Here is a 20739-nt window from a genome sequence, read left to right as displayed (position 1 = left end):
TATGGACACAGCCAGTGTAACAGACTTCATCCACGATGATTTCGACTTCATCATCATCGGCGGAGGCACCGCGGGCCTTGTCCTCGCTGCCCGTCTATCAGAAGACCCCAATGTTCGCGTTGGAGTCATCGAAGCCGGGGTCTCACGACTAGGTGATACGAAGGTAGACACACCTACCGGGATGGCCATGACCCTGAAAGATCCAGGATATGACTGGTGTTTTCAGACTTCTCCACAGGTACGCCTACACCACTTTATACCACAGACCAATTTATTGCCATAGCTCACAGGAAACAAAACACAGAGCGGCGTAAACAACAAAACCTACGCCACCCACCGCGGCAAAATGCTCGGCGGCTCGAGCGGCTTAAACTTCATGATGTCAGGCCGACCAACGGAAGAAGAAATAACCGACTGGGGCAAGACCACAGGAGTTAAAGGGTGGGAGTGGTCTGATCTACTTCCGTACTTCAAAAAGCATGAGAAGTTGGAGGTGGATCAGCCGAACATCACGCCTCGGGACACGGATATATGTCCGTTGGATCCTAATCTACATGGGACTGAGGGACCGATTCACAATTCATTTGGCACCTGGCATGCGCCGTTTGAGAAAGATCTCATACCTGCTCTTGATACCGTCTCTGGATTGCCACGACCAAAGAATCCGTATGCTGGGAATCACCTGGGTTTCTACCGCACGCTGTTCACCATCGATCGCACCGGCAAGCCAGTACGCAGCTACGCCGCGAGCGGATACCTAGCCCCGAGTTGCAATCGTTCGAATCTACGTGTCTTGACAGACGCGCTCGCATGCAAAATCACTCTCGGGACGAACGAGCACAGCGAGCGCCAGGCAACAGGAGTGCAATTCCTCCACCATGGGACGTCGTACACCATCCATCCACGCAAGGAAGTCATCCTCAGCGCCGGCGCTGTGCAGAGCTCACAGCTCCTAGAACTATCCGGGATAGGCGACCCGAACGTCCTCGGCCGAATCGGCATCCCGTGCATCGTTCCTAACATGGACGTGGGGAACAATCTCCAAGAGCAGGCTCTGTGCTCGGTAGTGTATGAACTCGCGCCGGGGTATACATCCGTCGACTCGCTACTACGGGATCATGCTATTTTCGAAGAACACCAGAGACTCTACGAGGAGGAACACACCGGCGCATTGTCCGGATCACTCAGCATAACGGGCTATACGCCCTACGCGACACAAGTCGAGCAGCAGGACCTCGAAAAGACAGTGTCGTGTTTCCTGGACCCCAAAAATGCATCAACCAAACAGGACACCGTTCTTCAGAACAAACAGCGTAAGATCATCGCAGCACGTATCCAGGACCCTACCTGTCCCTGTATCCAGTACATGTGCGCGCCTGAGAACTTCGATACCGCGCGCGCGGTCGATAACCTTGGGGCAGTCATGTCCGGTCCGCCGTCTGGGTTTAATGATTGTTACTCTATCACAATGAGCCAGATGCATCCTGTTTCTCGCGGGCGGGTGCACGTGGTGTCGGATGACCCGATGCAGGCTCCGGATATTTAGTCCCGGGCTGTTGGCTCATCCGGCTGATGTGGATGTGCTTGCTGCGGGGGTGGGGTTTGCGGATAGGGTGTTTCGGTCGGAGTTGGTTAGGGATAAGGTTGCGAGGAGGGTGAGGCCGGATCCTGGGGTGGATGTTGGTGTTAGGGAGCAGGTGAAGGAGTTTGTCAGGGAGAGTGCGGTTCCGTTTCAGCATTTGCTTGGGACTTGTGCGTTGGGGATGGTGGTGGATGAGAGGTTGAGGGTGAAGAGGGTTAAGGGGTTGAGGGTCGTTGATGCGAGTATTGTGCCTATGATGGTGAGTCCGTCGTTGGCGGCGGTGGTGTATGCTGTTTCTGAGAGGGCGGCGGATTTGGTGAAGGAGGATTATGGGTTGAAGTAATTGATTGGAGGGGGGTTGGTGTGTGAGTTGGATGGTTTGCGTGGGGATGTTATTCCTCTAATGTTCTTCGGCAGGCAAGTTCAGCTGGTTAGTTGGTGAACTTACTTGAGAGTGAAGTCTTTTTCTGAAGTTTCGTAGTACTCACTTGATGTTCTACTACTACGTGAGGTCCGTATCAGAGGTTGATATCAATTAAGTGACCAAATGGCAAACATTACTTATTAGAAATGGACCATATGCAGCCGCATAGCTTATCAGATAGTCATCATCATAGCACATTATGTACATCCCACGGACACTCAACTCACGTACTAAGCTCACTCCGAGGAGTCCCCATTACTTCAGTTATCGGTCGATGATTCGCCTCTTCTGGTATACCTTCCATGTCAAAAGACGGCGAAGGCAGTTCTGCGATCACAGTTTCCGTCCTGGAAATGCGTGGATCCCATGGAGGTTTGACCACTTCAACCATTCCAGAGGATGCGGGTTGATCTGAATTCGATGTCTCGTCCAAACCACCCCCCATTTGCGATCGGCGTCGATACAGAAAGCCTAAAGCCCCAGCAGTGGATATTGCCAGCACTCCTAACGGGACCCCGAGACCGATCCCAACTTTCTCTGCGACAGTAAGACCACTGCCGTTATCGGAGGTAGCTGGGATAGAGGATGCTGATGCTGCTGTTGTTTCGGCCGCCGCGGTGCTTGTAGCATGTGAAGAAGAAGTAGAGGTGGATGTTGCTGAAGTAGCACTAGAGGTAGTTTTCATTGACGTAGTGCTAGAAGTACTGCTAGATGTGCTGCTGGTCGGGTCGTACAAGTTATAAAACTCAGGTGGAGGATCATCTTCCTGACGCTTGCTCACGCCAATCTTGACACTTGTGAGTACTGGTGGGTTAAGAATACCGAACATGTCCAGTGAATCGAGCTCGAACGCGCAGCCAGACTCTCTATATTTGTCGCGGGTTGCGTTCCAGACATAGCTGTAGGGGTTTGTGACGTTTACTGTGATTCCATCAGCCAGGTCCAGTGGTGGCAGTTGTAGGTGTACCGACATAGCAAGGGAATCTTGGTGTTGCACACTTCATAGAGAGAAACACGCGATGTCACCACGTCCCAGGATACATTGACAAGGTCTCCCACGATGAACTGATATTCCGTTGCTGTTGGATAGGTAAAGCTCTCTGCTCGTACAAAGCATGTGCATTGAAGAGCGAGCAGAAGGCATACGAGATATGCGGTTCTGCTGGAATCTCGTTGAAGTTTCATGATAGAAGTGCGTTCATTCGGCCTGCATAGATGATAATCAAAAGAGCACCAATCCTCACCAGGGGGCCCCGATCTTTTGAGGGAGCTGTTATTTGAGTTAATTGGTGTCTCAGCCACCCCGGGTTGCTGTCCTGTTTTTATCCCGCCGAAAAGGCTATCCCTGTCAGTCACTGTGTTTACGTTACGCAGATAGGCCGGCTGGTCATGAGCAAGTGAATTTCGGCGGGGGTCTACCCATTGCCTGCCATGTGTTGACTTAGGCCACGAGGCTGGAAATAGGTTGTGGGCAGAGGTTTTGAGATAAGTGTTTGTTACTATGTCATCCTCCTAGCAACAAGAGGACAAGGTTACTTGGTGCGTTGATCATGCGATGCATCTGCGCCCCTGTGGCATAACTGGAATGGTCGGAATCGTGATGGCCCAACACGGGTGTTCTGGCAGTTGGATGTAGTGGTTTACCTTGATTTTGAGCTCGCCAGCATCTAATGTTGGGGTGTATTGTGGTCGTATGTTGAACTTCTCGCTCTGACTGGGGTCAAATGAACAATTACTTTTCCTTTTTAGAGAAGCTACCCGATGATCCGAATGTGCCATCGTTCCCTGGTCGATGTTGAAACAAGACGAGGCTGTTTGCACCATCTAGATACACTGATCGCTGATAACTGTTGTGCAAAGGCTGACACCATTGTAATTTTGCTTGTGTAGGCCATCACTGGCCTCTGGTCATTCCCGAGGTCTTAAGCGGTTGACATGAAATATTAGTTCGTGAATGCTCTGACCGGACCATTGGCAGTGTGGTGGCAGTGGAGAAGTTTTTGGATCTAGCGACAGCGAGGTACGGCATTTGGGGAGGGGTGCTCTGTACGATGTAGAAATGTGTCGCCTGGGCGGAAAATGGCATTGCAACATGGACAGACTGGGAACAGTCAACCGACGGTAAGTAGACATAGGCTAAGCGAATCGACAAGGACGAAAAAAGAAAAATACAAAATATGGAGCTGCGGGGAATCGAACCCCGGACCTCTCCCATGCTAAGGGAATATTATACCACTAAACCACAGCCCCTTTTCGTTGAAGAAGGCATGCAACTTTTGCTTTATGAGACAGCACTAGGCTTCATCTTCTCATGGCTCACCCATCATAGTAATCGTTTCTGGTGAATGGCCACCATAGCTGACCACAAGCTGTACTGCCAGTAAACTGGCCTTTATCTTTGCTATTAAATCGACTTTAGCATAAAATTTTTCTATTTCTGAGATCAGTTGATGACAGTGGCTTGATTTTAGCGTTGTCGTTCCATACCTGCTTTTACGTCGTCTCCGCTGGTAGTGATTATATATTCCCTACACAAGTTCTTATGGAAGTTTTATTTCTGGTGGAGTTAGCAGTATTTACTAGCATCACGGAACCATGAAATAAACACAGAATCGACGACAAGAAAATGCGATCAGTATAACTTTGCCACAGACAAATCCGACCAAATGTCACCTGTCATGCCATCCCAATTAGCAGACAGAGGGATAAAAGTCCGCGGGATCCGTGATTGGCAGTTATGCAAGGGATCGGGTACAGCTGCGCAACAAACAACAGCCCAAGCTGCACCAAAAAGTCACCTCGGTTAGCAATTAAAAATCGATGACTTTTAGCCGTGATTATAATGCATCTATTCTCCTACCTACCCACCGGCATTGCAAGCTTCCTGGGTATGTCTACTAGTGGCATAGGTCCGGGATATCCGACCACCATGGACAATGGCAGTGCAGTTCTGGCCCATCAACTTCCGCAGAAGATTGATATCCACCATCACTTCGTCCCCGATTTCTTTCGTCAGGGTACGTGGGCATACTTGCCCGGAATGGAGACCCCGCACTAATTAGTCTGACGCACATCCAGCCGTTGAAGATGCAGGCGGCGACCCGACGGGCCTGCCAGTCCCCGCATGGACCGTCGAGGACTCACTCCAGGACATGCAGGATAATGGTGTCCGAAAAGCCATACTGTCTCTGACCACACCAGGTGCAGTCATTACTGGCAACAACGACACGGCTCGGTCGCTAGCCCGAAGGGTCAATGAATATGCCGCCAACGTGCGCGACCAGTACCCCGAACGGTTCGGATTCTTCGCCGCGCTGCCTTCTCTTCTGGATGTACCCGGTACATTGGCTGAAATCGAGTACTCCCTCGACACACTCAAAGCCGACGGGGTCACCGTGTTCACCCGCTACGGCAATGGAAACAACTATCTAGGCCATGCTCAGTTCACTCCCATCTGGAAGGAACTGGATGATCGCAAAACCGTGGTTCATATCCATCCTACCATGCCTGAGGACACGAATTGGATTGATCCGATTATGCCGCCTCCCATGCTTGACTTCCCACAGGAGACTACACGGACTGCTGTGGATATGATTGTTACTAACGTCACGCAGCGGTTCCCGAACTGTCCCAAGATCCTTTCGCATGCGGGTGGGACGTTGCCGTATCTGATCTCGCGGCTGGCTGTAACTTCCCGAGACACGATGACCACACAGGGGCCTTATGGCAAGTCCTACTTCGAGTTTATGGAAGCACTGCGCTCGTTCTACTACGACCTTGCCCTTTCGAGTGCCCCGGCTGTCTTGAATCTTCTGCTGGATTTGATACCGCATGACCATATTATGTATGGTGAGTATATACATAGCTGGCATGTACTACTAGATGCTAAACAAGTACTAGGGTCCGATTACCCGAATGCTCCCCCGATCAAAGTAGCTGGATACCGGGAGAACCTGGATGCGTTCCACATGAATGAGGAGCTTCGGGATATGGTATATTTTGGAAACGCGCAGAAGCTCTTACCTAGAGCTTGAGTTCACTATGACAGGTTGATTACAGGAAGCTCAGGGGTGAGGGACTAGTATACCACAGATGGAACACTACCTGGACTTTCAACTTGATGCACTTCATTGAAGTAATAATGATTGGAAGAATTATACGAGCGAAGAGATACAAAAACAAAATAAAATATGCAATGACCGGCTTTGTATTCATCTCCAGGTACAGTCAGATATGCCAGAGTACCATAGAAAAGTAAGTTCGCTTGGGTGTCAGACAACGCATTCCAAACGTCTCACGTAAGAAATAAAGGCGATAGTGTCCATGTATCCACCCCTGTCCACTCCTAGGGTGCTTGAACGCCACCAGAAATCTACCTTCCCCATCTACTTATTGAAAAGCTAATACCGAAACACCTCCCCAACAAGCTCCTCACTCAACCTCCACAAAGCCTCCACACTCCCCAGATCACTCGCATACTCCGCAGCCTCACTAACCACACTATTCTGCATAAACACCGGCGCCAGAGCCTGCAACTCCGGATCGAGCGCCGCAATCAACGGCGTCGCCGCGATCTGAGTATACGTCTTGAACCGCGGCTCCTTGAAAACAAACTCCCTCCCGGTATTCCGTACTGCGACTGCAGAGATGCCAGCATAATCGTCCCACGTGAGGTGACTGCCGAGTTTAGTGTCTCCGTTATAGCCTGGATGGACGGCGATGGCGGCAATTCCCTTATGTCGTAGCCGGTGGGTCAAGCCATATGTGAATATGATATTGGCTGTCTTTGCTTGCCCGTACCCCGTCCAGGGGTCGTATTCTTTCCCGTCGGGATAGTTCCAGTCTTCGAAGCGGAACGGTGAGATAAGGTACCCAGAGCTGGTCAGATTGACTACACGAGCGGAGCCAGCAGCCTCGAGGGCTGGCACGAGCATGTTGGTAAGTAAGAAGTGGCCGACGTGGTTGGCCGAGAGCTGTAGCTCTATTCCTTGCTTGTCCAGGGTGTATTCCTTGATTGCCATCACCCCGGCGCTATTGATCAGGGCATCGATCTTGGGTGCTGCGGCGAGGATCTCGTCTGCGGCGCGGCGGACGGACTCATGGTCTGTTAGGTCCACCTGTACTGCTGTGGTTTTGATGGTGCTGTCGATGGCGTGGATTTCATCGAGCACGGGTTGGACTTTGCCGAGGGTGCGTGAGGCAATGAGGATATGTGCTGGCGCGGCTTTGGCTAGAGATGTGGCTATCTGGCTGCCGATGCTGGGCTTGCCGGCACCGGTTATGACGAAGGTCTTGCCCTTGATGTTGGACTTGAAGGCTTCGATGACCTGTTCGCTGGTGGCTGTTGCGTCGAAGATGGGCATGGCGGGTGCTTGAAGATGTGGTGAATTGGAAGCTGATGTGAAGAGAGATGCGATGAATATCTGTCTGGGTTTATAGGGGATTTTACAGGGCTTTATATTCCTGGGAGTGCTTAACCGTAAACGAGGGAGCTCCGTCTTTGCCAAATTTACCTGGGTCAAAGCTACAATGTGGGCCATTCAACCACTGCCATCCTGCTGCTGCTTAGAAATAAGAAAATCCATCGAAAACATCACCAGGAGATAGACCGGCATTATTCGTAAACCCCGAGTCTCAATCCTTCAAATCCACTCTGCTTACACCGTAGACGACTTAGTTGGTAGTTATTATAACTGGCGCAATTTGTAATCATACAGAGGATGGTTATGGCCCCATCAACTCTGATAGACTATGTCTCTGCTCATAATGCAAAATAACAAGCAGCTCTTCAACAGCAAAGGGGCTGTGGTTTAGTGGTATAATATTCCCTTAGCATGGGAGAGGTCCGGGGTTCGATTCCCCGCAGCTCCAGCTGTTTCTTTTTTTGTCTTTTTTCTTTTTTTGCCCCTTCCCGCTTCTCCCTCCCGTGCTATGCGCCCTTCCTGTTCATGCGCACCTTGACATTTTGTTTTCTCAACGGCCCGCGTGTTCTGTATTGGATCTTACTAGAACGAGCTCATTCATTCTCTTTATCTCCCTCGCTAAGTCCAATTCATCACTAAAGTAGGCAGTCTCGCTTCAGAAACTGCATTGGTATACAGAGTACACTGAACCCATAAAGTAATCGGCTACGATCGCCCACGTCGACTGCAATGAGAAGAACCCATTGTAACATCTTATTATGACCTCTAAGCATTTTAACCTTCATTAGGGTTGATGGAGCCTTCATGAAGATCTCTACACCCTCGCAGAAACGCAAGGTCCGAGTCCGATGTTGTATCGTCCACCTCAAACTACCAGTCGGACATGATTCTGTTAGCACAGCAAGGAAAAGGACCACCGAGCTAAAAATAGGATTTCTGCACATCTACCTAAGTTGAGGCGAGCTCCAGAAGACAAAAAGCATATGGAGGATAGCTCAAAGCCAACGTCATCTAGTAAGGCTGAAGGGACCTCGACATTCCATGCATACACCACTCGGCATAGAATATAAGCCGTTTGCTCTCCCGATCAAGTGTCATTGTCTGTTCCGCCCACCGAAATAGCCTTTGCCAGTGATTCCACCTCGCGATGCCATACCGAGGACCGTTGTAGTAATAACCAGTTGCCCACAATGGGTTGTCGTTTATTTCGTCAAGCTTAGGTGCTCGAACGACCTCCTCATACAGCCAACCCCCAGCAAACTCGATAATAATTGCAGCACCCATGATGGATACGACATGGAACTGTTCTGGCAGTGTTTCTTCGAAGGTAGCCTTCATTTCATTGACTAACCAAGCCTGACCTTGCAAAGCTCCCACTCTGCAAAGGCGCGCTATAAAGGCCCGAACGTTAACAAAGTAATTTTGGTTTCCATTCCTGTCCATTCCTGAGAAGTTGTCAGTCTTCGAAGATTACTGATTTTAGAAGCTAGCATGACGGAGGCTTTGTTGCACAGGTGCTGTACACAAACACGGCCTCTATGAAAAGAGAGGAAGGGGACCCAGACGTACGTTGCGCCGAATATTGTCCTAAATTGGTCTTCAATTGTGGCATGATTTCATAGCGACCGTATCCCTGGTACTAGAATGTTAGTTTCGCTGCTTGGCTCAGGCTAGTTTCTAGGTAAATATCACTCACACCGACACCTTCAGGTTGTGGTATATATTTTTTCACGCGGTCCGAGTCTTGCAGTCTTTGAATCACCCGCACATAACGGTCTTGAGCAGGATTATCGTACTCCACCTGCTGAGATAACTCAAGTGTAAGGTCTCCGAACAAGTCAGCACCACCGGGGTAAGTAGGGTCATCTGGTGGCGGGAGCAGTTTATGAAGTGCTTGGGCAGTTTGCTCTATGGTAACAGTATATTCTGGCGCTAGACACTCCTGTATGATTCGAAAAGCTTCCAACCGCGAATAGTTGCCTCTCATCGCCCTGTTATACTCATTGTCTCCACCCTCCAAGGTCAAGACAGCCATGGTGACCTGAATAAAAGACTGGATCTGGTGTGGTTTTCAAGCAAAAAAGTACAATAAAGTGAGTGTGCAGAAATTGGTTCTCTGAAAGGACTGAACGAGTAGATGGATAATAGCAGAGAATGTAAGATGTTGAGTTGAGCAAGAAACAAGTCTCTTCGGCGGGCCAGACGACACAACCTCAGCTAGGACGGACAGTAGGAAGGCGCGAAGAAATCGAACTCGGCAAGCATAGACACCCGTTGTACGTTCCTTCCGCTATGGCTTGCAGTGCTTACTTGATCCTAAAAACAACCGTTACAACTCATTCCATTCCACCAGCGAGATGACTATTGATTCGTTTATAGCCCCGCTACACTGAGTACCAAGCTAACGACAACCTTAGAACGACCATTGCTTCAACCAATTCCTCATATCATCTCCCGTAATAGGCCCCAGTGCAGCCATAATTCCGCTTGCCTTCTTTGCCTTGTCCACCTCAAGCGGCACCAAGAGCGTAGCACCTTCCGCGAACTCACGGTAGAATTCGAGTAGCTTGAGAGCAGGCTTCTCTGCGATCTCCTGCTTGGATGGGTTTTTCATGCTCAATTCTTGGAGGTGTTTTACCCACGTTGTGAAACCCACCGGTTTCATGTCCGGGTACATGTCCTGGACGGCAGGGACGAGTGCTTCCCAGGTTGTTTTTGATGGGTTGACGAGGTGAAATACTGCGTGTGGAAAAGCAGAAGACACTGTAACGGCGCGAGTGTGAATGAATTCGGTGATTATGCGGGCGAGGGTGTCCTGCATTCCAGGATAGTGCATTAGTAGCCAGACATAGCTATCCACTAGACGGAGGATGGAAGGGTGTGTTACCACGGCAATCCAATCAACAGCCCTCAAACCCAGCGTGTCCGGAACTAGCCCTATTGCCTTTGATGTCTTGATAATAGTAGGCAGCCAGTCTTGGGAATTCCATAGACCTTCTATTGTGATCGGACCTGCTATCTGTCCCACGCGATATACGGTAGTCGGGACGCCCGACCTGCGGCTTGCTTCATGACATATCCGTTCGGAGATGTACTTGGACTCTCCGTACCCTTGACTCGGACATGCCTTGCTGTCTTCAAGTGGGCTTTCAGGGATGGTTGGTCCCATGTCCCAAGTCCAGGCGCCTACGGTGCCCACTGATGAGATGAAATGGACGTGCGCAAGATGAGTACTCTGGAGACTAAAGTCAATGAAGTGCCGCACGCTGCGAATGTGCGGGTCTTCGAATGAGTCGACGCTGTGGTTGAAGTCGACTTTCCAGGCGTTGTGGATTATTGTTGTTACGGTGGTCAGGAGGGCGTTGTACTCGGGTAAGGGAAGACCGAAATGTGGATCGCTAAAGGAGACGGTGAGATATTCCACCTTCCTAAGGGAGACTGGAGTAATATGAAGGCTTTTCTGTTGGAAGATCGTTTCTTGTTTGGACTGGGCGTTGCTTCGGTTGAAGCAGTATACTTTCGCGACGCTCGGGTCTTCGAGGAGGGTGTGCAGGAGGTAAGTCCCCAACGACCCGGTGGATCCTGTCAGTATCACTGTAAGAGTCGTGTGGGTGTTTGCAGTCTGCTCTGGGATGAAGCCCTGGATTGGTAAGCTGGATGTGTATTTTTCAATGAGACTGTTGAGCTTTTCTGGGCGGGAGACATCTGTCGCATTGCCACCGTTCAGCACCCGCAGAAGCAGCTGGGCCAACTTCTCCACGGTCGGATTTGCGTAAACCATCTGGGTCGTCAACTCTACCATACTTGGGCCACCGCAGTGGACAAATAAAGCGCTGCGTAGATACTTAGCGACTTGGATGGTTTGCAAAGAGTCGAGACCAAGTTTGTAGAGGTCTTCCTGGGGACCAAAGCCAGATTGTTGGAGGGTCTTAGTAACCAAATCATGAATGTATTCACTAAGATTAGACAGGTCTGGGTTTGCTGGAAGCTCGTCCACTGCAAGGGTTGCCTCGTCAGTCATGGTATAAATGGCATCAATCTCATTGGCGTAGTCTTTGACTACAGCAGCCCTTCGCGTCGAACCCTTTGGTGTGGTTTGGAATGGCCTATCCCTCTTAGAAAGAGCGATCTTGTCTCTCATGATACGTCCGTGGGCGGCTATAGTTTTGTTTGCCTCCTCGATCGCAGGCCAGATATCATCAATGAAAGAATTGGGGTCAAGGTATGAGTCAAATGCATCCCAGTATGGCTCGACCAGCAGAGCAGTGTGGAATTGTCCCTTTCCGACCACCAATGCCCGGGAAATAAGAGGATGCGCCTCGATCATGGTCTCCAACATGACAGGATTGAACTTGAACCCATTACTCAGAACGATGACGTCGTCTAGGCGACCATGATGCTTCCATAGTCGGGGATTAGACGGATGTCGTGTGAATAGATCCTTAGTATGGTACTCAGTGAACGAAGGAAACGTATGACAGATGCCGTGATAATTGCGTGTGGGCGGGCGAGGAATGACCAGCTCATAGATATCATCTCCAACAGGCTCCATAACAGCGCCGTAATTAGGATTCCACTCGAGATAACCATAATCTTCGTCCTTTTCGGGAACTATGGAAGGGATGAGATTGGTTTCGGTGGATCCCAGTGCTGTGATCAGTTTCGTGTATTTGCGGACCTTGTCACCTGTTTCTGATGAGAGTGGTGCTCCACCAAAGTAAACACTTTCCATTGTGCCCAACGTGAGCAGGGCTGCCTCGGACAAGGAAACATCGTCAAGGATTGACGGGGGAAGAAGCGCTGTAGTTGGTCGACCGAATTTAATAAGGTCCGTTAAGAAGCCAACCGAAAGGGGCTTCTCTGGCCCATAGAGGAAAGGTACCGAGTGGAAGATGGACGTGGTGAAAGCGACGATCCCCATCATATGAAAGAACGGAACTACGCTGAGAACAAGGTTATCCGGGCTGAGATCACAGAAGATAGTAAGTCTCCGGTCGCCCGGACGAGGGAGATGGACAATGGCATCCAAGGCACTGAAATAGCCGTGGGTCAGGGGAATAGGCTTGGGCATTCCTGAGAAGTGAGTTTACTTGAGCTAGATTCGCCATTTTGAGAAGGGAGACCATACCTGTTGATCCAGAACTATGCACAATGAGGAAGACCTTATCCTCAGCCTCCTCGTAAGATTGAGTAAATGGGTAGAAGCGTGAACCCTCTTGTCCCTCCAAGATGGCATCTAATGCGGGTAATTTAACGATATTTAGTTCGGGACGGAGTTGCTTAAGCTCTGCTACCTTCCGCTCCCTCTCCGCAGTGTAAAAGAACTGGTTACACTTGGTCTCATGTAGCAAGTACAGTTGAGCTTCATCAGAGTTCTTACTCGAAAGTAGCAATGGCTGATTGATAAAGGTCAGTATACAAGCGGAACGTCCACGAAGTCGGAAGTATCCCACCTTGTAGCCAGTCTTATGACATGCCACGATGAAAATAAAGTAGCGAATATCATTGGCACCCATGTATGCCACCGTTGACCCAACAGGTACATCTGTACCAGCTTGCGCTTCTATCCACCAGCACAAAAAGTTGATGCCGCGTGAGAGATCCTTGAATGAAATTTCTTGCAAGCCATCTGAGAGCTCCGAGCCCTTGGGCATTACGCAGAATCGTCTCTCGGGATTACTCTCGGCGATGGCATCTATTTCGGTGGTCAAAAGCCGTTTGCGAGGAACTGGTATCTTGGGAGCCATGGTCACTGAATTACTGCTTCTGGTGGTTTTACCTTGATACTCCACAACACGAGACAGCAGCTTGACATAAGATCAAGTCAGGCTATCAACAATACCTGATGGATGATCTTATAGCAATTGACGAGCCTCACCCCGCTTGGTTTGATGCCGAGGGATACCGCAACAATGTATTTCCACATTTCTGCAGGCCATTTTGTCCGTCTATTGGCCATCATGCTTCCTACACCCAACTCCATCGTCCGGCAAATTGATGTCTGACGAAGAATTGATCCTTTGGCCCCCGAATCCTTCATTTGCTTTGGTTTTCTAACGTAATCTGCGGGCTCCCGCTCGGTCGCTCCCACCAGATTATGCACTGTCTTCACCCTCCTGATTGGAGTTATTCACTGGGTGTGATTGTAGACGACAGGACTCTAGCCACATCGAACTGTTACTTACAGCCACAGTTCTGTATCAGCGAATCGGGACACGAATATCCTCTTATCACTTATCACTGTCGCAATATGCAGTGGCATTGCAAATTCCTGTCTATCCATCCCACCCAGAAGCTAGCTATGCTAAAGGGATTATTATAGTCATTATAATTCATTAGTCTATCACTTCTTGACTGTATGGTCCTCCGGTTCCGGAATCTGCACCATCCCCTTCCTTTCCTTGGTCCGCCACTGGATGGCCTTGAGAAGGCCGTACAACACTGTTAGTGTCGGCATGGGGACCCCCCTGGCTTTTCCTTCCTTCAGTGCCTCTCCCACGATGTTCTCATACTCGCAAAACCGGCTATTGCGGATATCTACCTGCATGCTGGGGGGATTGTACATGGTAATGGGATCCATCGTGATCATAAAGTCCACCAGCTCGGGTGGTAGGTCATGTCCACATGCCTTGGCACCTGCGCGGATCTCTTCCATGGCCGGTCGGACCAAATTCTCAATGGCGCCGTCTGCCAGCTGGATGCGACCGGTGTCTAGATCCGTGATGGCACAAATGGGGTTCAAGCAGGCATTGTACAGCAGCTTCCGCCAGCGACTGAACCCGACGTTGGGGCTGAACTGAGGATTACACTTGCCACCGGCTCCATAAATCTCACAATATTCTTTAGCGGCCGCATCCTCTTCGTCGGGTTCTAGATTGGGGTTGCGGAAGGCTCCCACGTAAAGCTCGTCATCGTCTTCGTGGACGATTTCTCCCATGGAGACCTGATGAGAACCACAGAAGCTGACGCCCGAGAGGATGATATTTTCTGGGAAAGCGGCAATAAGGGGCTTTTCTATGTTCAGGCCATTCTGGACGAGCGCGATGCGCGTGTAGCCCCTGGTGACGGCGGGGCGGATGATCTCTGCTACGGTCGGGGGCACATCGGCGTAATTCTTGGTGGTGACGACGATGTACCGGTATGGGGGGAGGTTCTCTTTCTCAACGTCTGGGATAGTGTTTCGTACTATCAAGGCAACTGTTAGTAGGAAACTGCTGACATGGAAATGAGTGGCTGCATACAGATTGACGGCCGGAAGCCTTTCACCTCTCCGTGGTCGATAGATCTGATGGAGAAGCCGTGCGCTTTGACATGATCATAATTGGAACGCAGGACAGCAGTGACAATGGCTTTGCCTCCAAGTTCCAAGTTCAGCGCAGCAATAGTGCCGATCCCACCACAGCCGATTAGCAGGATGTTGGCTTTGTTTTGCATGGTGAGTGAGTAGGGGCGGAGATGTAGACGAGGAATGAGGCCAACCTGTTGTTATCGGGATCTTAATGGGGGTTGTTATAAATGGTGAGAGGTAAATCATGACCATGGAATTAACCTGCCTGGTTGGACAGATGATGCTATCACGCCTTATCGAGACTATCGGCAAGTGGCTGATCCTCGCGATAATCGCGATAATCTTAGCTTCAACTCCGTCAACCCCGCTTGCCCGCAACACCAAATAGGCAGGCCATTCCGGCCTCACCTTCCCCGTTATCCTCCAGGCAACTCTCCTCGCTCGACATCTTCCCCCTCACTTATTCACTACATACCATATCTATTGCTTCTCATATCGACTGCTTATCGATCTCCATGACATCAGGGGCCGCCGTCACCACCACCACCACCACCGAGGCCCCTGCTCGCCCTGGCAAGCCAACTGACACCCCAGTGCGCTCCCGTTCCTTGGGAGGATGCGAGACCTGTCGTCGGCGCCATGCAAAGTGTGATGAGACCAGGCCATCTTGCCTCGTGTGTGAGCGTGCGGGGCTAGTCTGTGAGAGGTACGAGATTCGGCTGTTGTTCGATGCGAGTGAGAACCAGAGCTCACGATGTCGCCGTCCCCTCTTCAGTGAGGACATACGTCAGCGTATGAGTGAGCAGTTAACCGACAGCTTGGACTTGGATGACGTCCACACCATTCTGACCAAGATTGATGGTCAATGCGAGAGCCAGGAGGAGGAGACCAGTACCAATTTCACTACCCGCATGGGTCCCTTTGGTGCCTTTCGGGTGGTTCAGGTCGAGATGGACCTTCCCGAAGCCCCCCTGGACCCAGTTGACGAGCCCCTCCCTCGGGTAGAAGACAGTCCGGTCAATGTTGGGCTGGAAACTTCCTTGGACGATGCCTTTAGCAACGATCCCCTCATGGAGTGTCTGTTTGGCCATGTGAATGTAGACGTTTCTGCCGACTTGGATGCTCAAGATTTCTTCGCCGCAACCCTACCTTCTGCGGAAAATGATGGGATTTCCCCGCAATCCCTGTCAGGAGGCTTCCTTATGGGACCATCGCCATCGGTTCCTCTGCAAGCATCGTTATTGTCGTCGCCGGAGATCCGATATGCTCCATCTGTGACCAACCTGGCCCCGCCAGATGCCCCCCTATTGCTGTCTGCATACACCAAGAATGTCACTCAACTGTTCACCCCAATCCAGCTGGAAAAGAGCCCCTGGAGTATGCTATACATACCCCCCGCTATGGAGACTCTGGCGTTGCTGACCATGGGCGAATTGGCCAACAACACCCGGATGTCCATCTTCTACGCAATTCTCGCCACTGCGGCCTTCACCCAGCGTCTATCTTCCTTGACGCGCAGCGCAAGCGAATATTGGCAGAGACAGGCAGAGACCTTTGCTACCGAAGCTCAAAATCACCTCAAGCGAGCATTACACGATGCGTCATCAAGCGTCAAAAAAGTCAAGTACAAAGATGTCCTCATCGCCTTGCTGTGCATGGGCACGGTTTCGGTAAGCAACACCAGCCGCAGCTGAGCAGAGTACATGTCTCACCATACATATAGGCCTACCAAGGGAGCACAGAGCGGGTGCGCCGATGTCTGTTAGACTGCGAAAACTGGGTTCGTTTTCGTGGCTTGCCTAAAACGCGGAAATCACGCAAGGTCCGCTTGTTGCACCATTGCTATGTCTATCTACGTATCTTCCAGGAGAGCACTTCCGTTCTCCCTGTGTCCAATGTAGAGATAGAGTCCGACTATGCATCCCCCGATACAGTGCGCTCCATCGCTTCCACTCGCTCGTTCCGCCTTCGGCAATGGGAAGGTCGATTGGACCAGCGGATGAGCGAGTTGAAGGAGCAGCACCAGGGAGAAAATGATTTGCACTTAGAAATCCCGGGCCAGTGGGACTCGACCATGTACCCACATGTTTTTGGCCTTCCCGAGTCTCTACTATTTCTAATATCACAAGTAACGCGACTAGGCAATGAGCGAGACCTCTCGGACTTGGGAAGCTATACGGGGGCGTTGGACTTTAAGCAGTTCTCCGCGCGGGCGCGGAGCTTAGAGCGATGCATTTCCACTTGGCGACCACCGTCAGTGTCAGATGCGGATCCAGACAGTATCATCGCTCAGACAAATGCCACGGTTGTTCGCCTGATGATTTCTGCAATTCATAAAGCCCTCATTATCTTCTTTTATCGGCGGATCTACGATGTGGATCCGATGATCCTCCAAGATAAAGCGTGGCAAGTGCGAGACGCCCTAGCTCAGGTAGCAAGAGACGATATGCCGGCGACTCGCGTGGCTGCTCCTTTTCTTTGGGTAGCGTTTATTGCCGCCTGCGAGGCTTTGGATCCTACACTACAAGACTGGTTTGCGGGCTGGTTCGAGATATCGGCCAGAAAAAGTGGGCTTGGAACTTTTAAGCTGGCATTAAGGATAGCAAGGCAGGTCTGGGAGAGACAACGACACCACCTGAACAGTAACGCCAGCGCCAGTTGGCCGCAGATTATGCGGGAAAGCAACTTGAGTTTGTTCTACATATGACGACACGTCCTTGAAACTTCATCTTCTCATCACCATCATACTCAATACATCGTACAATCAAATTCGACCACATGCGACCACACTCACTGTAGAAACTGATCGTTGCAGAGTGCTCGCTCCATTTCATAATCTGGCTGGAATTCATGATACAACGCCTCCTGCTTTTATTAGCCATACCTTCCATCCCCAAAGACTTGGGTGTAACTCACCGGATCACTAGTCATCTTGAATGTAAACTCAGCCGCTTCCGGCTCAATAAGCTTCTTCTCCAAATCCTGAGCAGCAGCCGCATCCACCTGCAGTTGAATCTCGCAGCTCCTCTCAGCCAGAGTGAACAGATAAGCCGCTTCATCAACAGTCTGTCCGACCGTAAGAAGGCCATGGTTGCGCAGTATCAGCAGCTTTCCCTTGTCACCCAAGTGTCTACCCAGACGTAGACTCTCCTCTTTCTCTAGCACGACGCCCCCAAACTCGGGGTAAACAGCCTGCGCATCGCCGTAAAACATAGTAACGTCTTGGTTGATCATATCCAAAGGCTTGGCGAACGTCGACCACGCTTTGCCGTACTTCGAGTGGGCATGGCACGCCGCGTTCACATGCGGATACATCTTGTGCAGGACGCCGTGGATCTGGAAGCCCGCGGCATTGGCTGGCCGCGATCGATTGCCTCCGACTGGTTCGCCGGCGTGGTTTAGTAGGATGAGATCGGAAACTTTGACTAAACCGAAATGGAGCCCGAGTCTGGGATTGTTAGCTGGTGTACCTGGACCGGTCTTGTTGGTGTGTTGGTGGGAGGTCATACGGATTCGTCCAGAAGCAGTCTGGATGCTCTGGATCACGCAAGGAGATGTGCCCGCTCATTCCTTCGGAGAAACCCTTGCGAGCGAATACTCTGAAGGCACCAGCCATGTGCTCGAGCATCCATCTTCGCTTTTTGTCCGCGGAGGTAAAGGAAGGGATGCCTGGTAGGGTGGCTCCTTGTGAGATGGCCTGGATGGCTGATTTTCCAGTGGTGTTTGACTCTGTGGCCTCTGAAGGGTCTTCCTTCTTCGCTACGATGGTGGTTGTGGTTGAGGACATGGTGCTGTGTTGGACTATTCAACGTACGAAAGGATATGAATCGAGTCCACATTGGCGTTGCAGTGTGGAATATCTGAGTATGTCAGGACTTATATTTCTACCTGCACGTTTTACTTTTTATCCCACGGTGTCTTGTGATTTAGTCGACAATTGCCCGACTGGTTTGGCGTGGAGAGTTAGGGTATGCAAGGGTGAATGCAATAGGCAGGTCAAGAGACACGCAGCAGGGGAGACTTGCCTTGCTAGCCAACTGATAACCTCGGGCTAGCCCCGGCAGTGGATCTGGCTCGAAACTGAACTAGAGGCGAACCAGCAAGGCCTGATAGATACAACCCGCTGCTTCTCCGCAATGATGCAGCTGACATTCGTTTATCCAATGTCCGTGCTCAAGCCACAGTGACACTAATGGCCTCGTATCTCTCAGTCTTTATCTGGTATCGGGATCTGCGAAGGCAAAGCTCAGTTCCCACGTAACCCCAGATTCTGTACATGCAGTGTCCTGCGAACTGATAAATGCCCTGTATACCCTCTGTACCTAGCTACAATTTCCTTAGTTTCAATTCATTCAATCCATATCTCAGTTTACTGTAGCAATTATGACCAAGTCCCCCGACGAAAAATCACTCGAGGTCCTCGATCGCACTGCCTCATATGCTGAAGGCCAGATTCTCCCCCATGATGCTGCCCCCGTCACCCAGCGTGGCATCAAGTCCCGCCATGCCCAGATGATGGCCATCGGCGGCACCATAGGCACAGGTCTCTTCGTGGGAGTAGGAGAAGTGCTCGCGCTGGCCGGCCCAGCCAACATTCTCCTCGCCTACATCACCATCTGTATTATCGTCTACGCCATTATCACCGCCACCAACGAAATGAACACCTACCTCCCCTTCAGCGGCTGCTCAATGGCTGCCTACGGCACCCGCTTCGTCTCCTCAAGCTTAGGCTTCGCCATGGGCCTCCTCTACTGGTACAGCTTCGGCATCCTCGTCGCCTACGAAACCACCGCCGCTGCCCTCGTCATCGACTACTGGTCCAACCCAGTCCCCCTCGCCGTCTGGATCACCCTCATGCTCATGGTCGTCCTCGCGCTCAACTTCTTTCCCGTCAAAGTCTACGGCGAGACCGAATTCTGGTTCGCATCTCTCAAAGTCTTCCTCATCATCGGTCTCCTCATCCTCTCCTTCGTCCTCTTCCTCGGTGGCGGTCCCAACCACACCCGTCTAGGCTTCCACTACTGGAAGACCCCCGGTGCCTTCAACACTTATCTCGTCTCCGGCTCCACCGGCCGCTTCTGCGCCTTCCTCTACACCCTCTGCTACTCCGTCTTCTCCTTTAACTTCGCCCCGGAACTCCTCGTCGTCGCTGCAGGCGAGATGCAGAACCCTCGCAAGAATCTCCCCCGCGCTGCAAAGCAGTACTTCTACCGCCTCATCATCTTCTACATCCTTGGCGTTCTTGCCATCGGCGTTATCTGCCCAAGTAATGCCTCCGGACTGACAAATGGTACCGGCGTCGCCGCCTCCCCCTGGGTCATCGCCATCAAACGCGCCGGTATTCACGGCCTCGACTCCGTCGTCAACGCCGTCATCATCACTTCCGCGTGGTCCTCCGCGAACTCGTACCTCTACATGTCCAGTCGGACACTCTATTCCCTCGCGAGGGCAGGCAGCGCCCCCAAGATTTTCACCCGCTGTACCCGCCACGGCGTGCCCTACTACGCTGTACTGTGCAGCTCGCTGTTCTCCCTGCTGGCGTACATGGACTGTAGTTCCGGCGCCAGCACTGCGTTCAATTGGTTCGTGAATATCACCAACACGGCGGGGTTTACGTCGTGGACGTGCTGCGGGATTATATTCTTGAGGTTCAGGGCGGCGTGTAACGCTCAGGGTTTGAAGGATCTTCCGTATCGGTCGAGGTTGCAGCCGTGGATGGGGATCATTGCCACAATGGCTTGTCCGATACTGTTGCTGTGTAACGGGTTTGAGGTCTTCTTTCATGGGCACTGGAGTGTGTCGTCGTTTCTGACTTCGTATGTGGGGTTGTTTGTCTTTGTGGGAGTTTATGCTGGGCATCGGGTGATGAGGTGGAAGGATGGGTGGTGGATTCCTGCTGAGCAGGTGGATTTGGTAAGTGGGTTGGAGGAGGTGGAGGCATTAGGGGTTGATGATGGGGATGAAGTGGAGAAGAAGGGGTTTTGGAGGAAGTTGTGGGAGTAGTTTGATTGTTACTATGTAC

The 20739-nt window shown here is 51.2% G+C and overlaps 11 protein-coding genes and 2 non-coding genes across 13 annotated transcripts; 5 read left to right on the top strand and 8 right to left on the bottom strand.

The window, feature by feature from the left end:
* Window position 1: 1 nt before the first annotated feature.
* Window positions 2-1925, top strand: BO83DRAFT_412201 (GMC family oxidoreductase; the record flags this gene model as incomplete). Its single annotated transcript, XM_025534387.1, has 3 exons — window positions 2-238; window positions 305-1512; window positions 1547-1925. The coding sequence occupies 3 exons, from the start codon at window positions 2-4 to the stop codon at window positions 1923-1925; spliced, it is 1824 nt and encodes a 607-aa protein (XP_025382879.1).
* A 240-nt stretch (window positions 1926-2165) lies between these two features.
* BO83DRAFT_371548 (uncharacterized protein) lies at window positions 2166-3274 on the bottom strand. Its single transcript, XM_025529939.1, has 2 exons — window positions 2978-3274; window positions 2166-2927 (listed from the first exon to the last, which is right to left on the bottom strand). Exons 1-2 carry the CDS (start codon window positions 3189-3191, stop codon window positions 2230-2232), a joined length of 912 nt encoding a protein of 303 aa, XP_025382878.1. The 5' UTR covers window positions 3192-3274; the 3' UTR covers window positions 2166-2229.
* Window positions 3275-3825: 551 nt separating this feature from the next.
* On the bottom strand, window positions 3826-4309 carry BO83DRAFT_166287 (uncharacterized protein). The gene has a single exon (XM_025526358.1). The coding sequence runs from the start codon at window positions 4219-4221 to the stop codon at window positions 3901-3903; it is 321 nt and encodes a 106-aa protein (XP_025382877.1). The 5' UTR covers window positions 4222-4309; the 3' UTR covers window positions 3826-3900.
* BO83DRAFT_t256 lies at window positions 4185-4256 on the bottom strand. The gene has a single exon. It is a non-coding gene; the product is annotated as a tRNA-Ala (tRNA).
* A 539-nt stretch (window positions 4310-4848) lies between the features above and the next one.
* BO83DRAFT_412199 (amidohydrolase family protein) lies at window positions 4849-6171 on the top strand (the record flags this gene model as incomplete). The annotated part of the gene is made up of 3 exons (XM_025534386.1): window positions 4849-5023; window positions 5085-5855; window positions 5907-6171. The coding sequence occupies 3 exons, from the start codon at window positions 4849-4851 to the stop codon at window positions 6038-6040; spliced, it is 1080 nt and encodes a 359-aa protein (XP_025382876.1). The 3' UTR covers window positions 6041-6171.
* Window positions 6172-6328: 157 nt separating this feature from the next.
* On the bottom strand, window positions 6329-7391 carry BO83DRAFT_412198 (short-chain dehydrogenase). Its single transcript, XM_025534385.1, has one exon. It carries the CDS (start codon window positions 7367-7369, stop codon window positions 6407-6409), a length of 963 nt encoding a protein of 320 aa, XP_025382875.1. The 5' UTR covers window positions 7370-7391; the 3' UTR covers window positions 6329-6406.
* Window positions 7392-7805: 414 nt separating this feature from the next.
* Window positions 7806-7877, top strand: BO83DRAFT_t259. Its single transcript has one exon. It is a non-coding gene; the product is annotated as a tRNA-Ala (tRNA).
* Window positions 7878-8440: 563 nt separating this feature from the next.
* Window positions 8441-9464, bottom strand: BO83DRAFT_457107 (DUF3632 domain-containing protein; the record flags this gene model as incomplete). Its single annotated transcript, XM_025537094.1, has 3 exons — window positions 8441-8874; window positions 8999-9062; window positions 9126-9464. The coding sequence occupies 3 exons, from the start codon at window positions 9462-9464 to the stop codon at window positions 8441-8443; spliced, it is 837 nt and encodes a 278-aa protein (XP_025382874.1).
* Window positions 9465-9842: 378 nt separating this feature from the next.
* On the bottom strand, window positions 9843-13176 carry BO83DRAFT_371541 (acetyl-CoA synthetase-like protein; the record flags this gene model as incomplete). The annotated part of the gene is made up of 4 exons (XM_025529938.1): window positions 9843-10244; window positions 10317-12502; window positions 12558-12825; window positions 12883-13176. 4 exons carry the CDS (start codon window positions 13174-13176, stop codon window positions 9843-9845), a joined length of 3150 nt encoding a protein of 1049 aa, XP_025382873.1.
* A 596-nt stretch (window positions 13177-13772) lies between these two features.
* BO83DRAFT_457092 (ketopantoate reductase family protein) lies at window positions 13773-15101 on the bottom strand (the record flags this gene model as incomplete). Its single annotated transcript, XM_025537093.1, has 2 exons — window positions 14671-15101; window positions 13773-14614 (listed from the first exon to the last, which is right to left on the bottom strand). The coding sequence occupies exons 1-2, from the start codon at window positions 14861-14863 to the stop codon at window positions 13773-13775; spliced, it is 1035 nt and encodes a 344-aa protein (XP_025382872.1). The 5' UTR covers window positions 14864-15101.
* A 131-nt stretch (window positions 15102-15232) lies between these two features.
* BO83DRAFT_412196 (Zn(II)2Cys6 transcription factor) lies at window positions 15233-17452 on the top strand (the record flags this gene model as incomplete). The annotated part of the gene is made up of 2 exons (XM_025534384.1): window positions 15233-16387; window positions 16441-17452. The coding sequence occupies 2 exons, from the start codon at window positions 15233-15235 to the stop codon at window positions 17422-17424; spliced, it is 2139 nt and encodes a 712-aa protein (XP_025382871.1). The 3' UTR covers window positions 17425-17452.
* Window positions 17453-17507: 55 nt separating this feature from the next.
* BO83DRAFT_457086 (class II aldolase/adducin domain-containing protein) lies at window positions 17508-18549 on the bottom strand (the record flags this gene model as incomplete). Its single annotated transcript, XM_025537092.1, has 3 exons — window positions 18227-18549; window positions 17634-18165; window positions 17508-17582 (listed from the first exon to the last, which is right to left on the bottom strand). Exons 1-3 carry the CDS (start codon window positions 18502-18504, stop codon window positions 17508-17510), a joined length of 885 nt encoding a protein of 294 aa, XP_025382870.1. The 5' UTR covers window positions 18505-18549.
* Window positions 18550-19100: 551 nt separating this feature from the next.
* BO83DRAFT_457082 (uncharacterized protein) lies at window positions 19101-20720 on the top strand (the record flags this gene model as incomplete). The annotated part of the gene is made up of 1 exon (XM_025537091.1): window positions 19101-20720. One exon carries the CDS (start codon window positions 19101-19103, stop codon window positions 20718-20720), a length of 1620 nt encoding a protein of 539 aa, XP_025382869.1.
* Window positions 20721-20739: the final 19 nt, after the last annotated feature.

This window comes from Aspergillus eucalypticola (assembly GCF_003184535.1).
Source record: "Aspergillus eucalypticola CBS 122712 chromosome Unknown BO83scaffold_39, whole genome shotgun sequence".
NCBI classification, from domain to species: Eukaryota; Fungi; Ascomycota; class Eurotiomycetes; order Eurotiales; family Aspergillaceae; genus Aspergillus; species Aspergillus eucalypticola.
The sequence above is the reverse complement of the archived record's forward strand: the minus strand, read 5'-3'. Positions and strand labels throughout refer to the sequence as shown.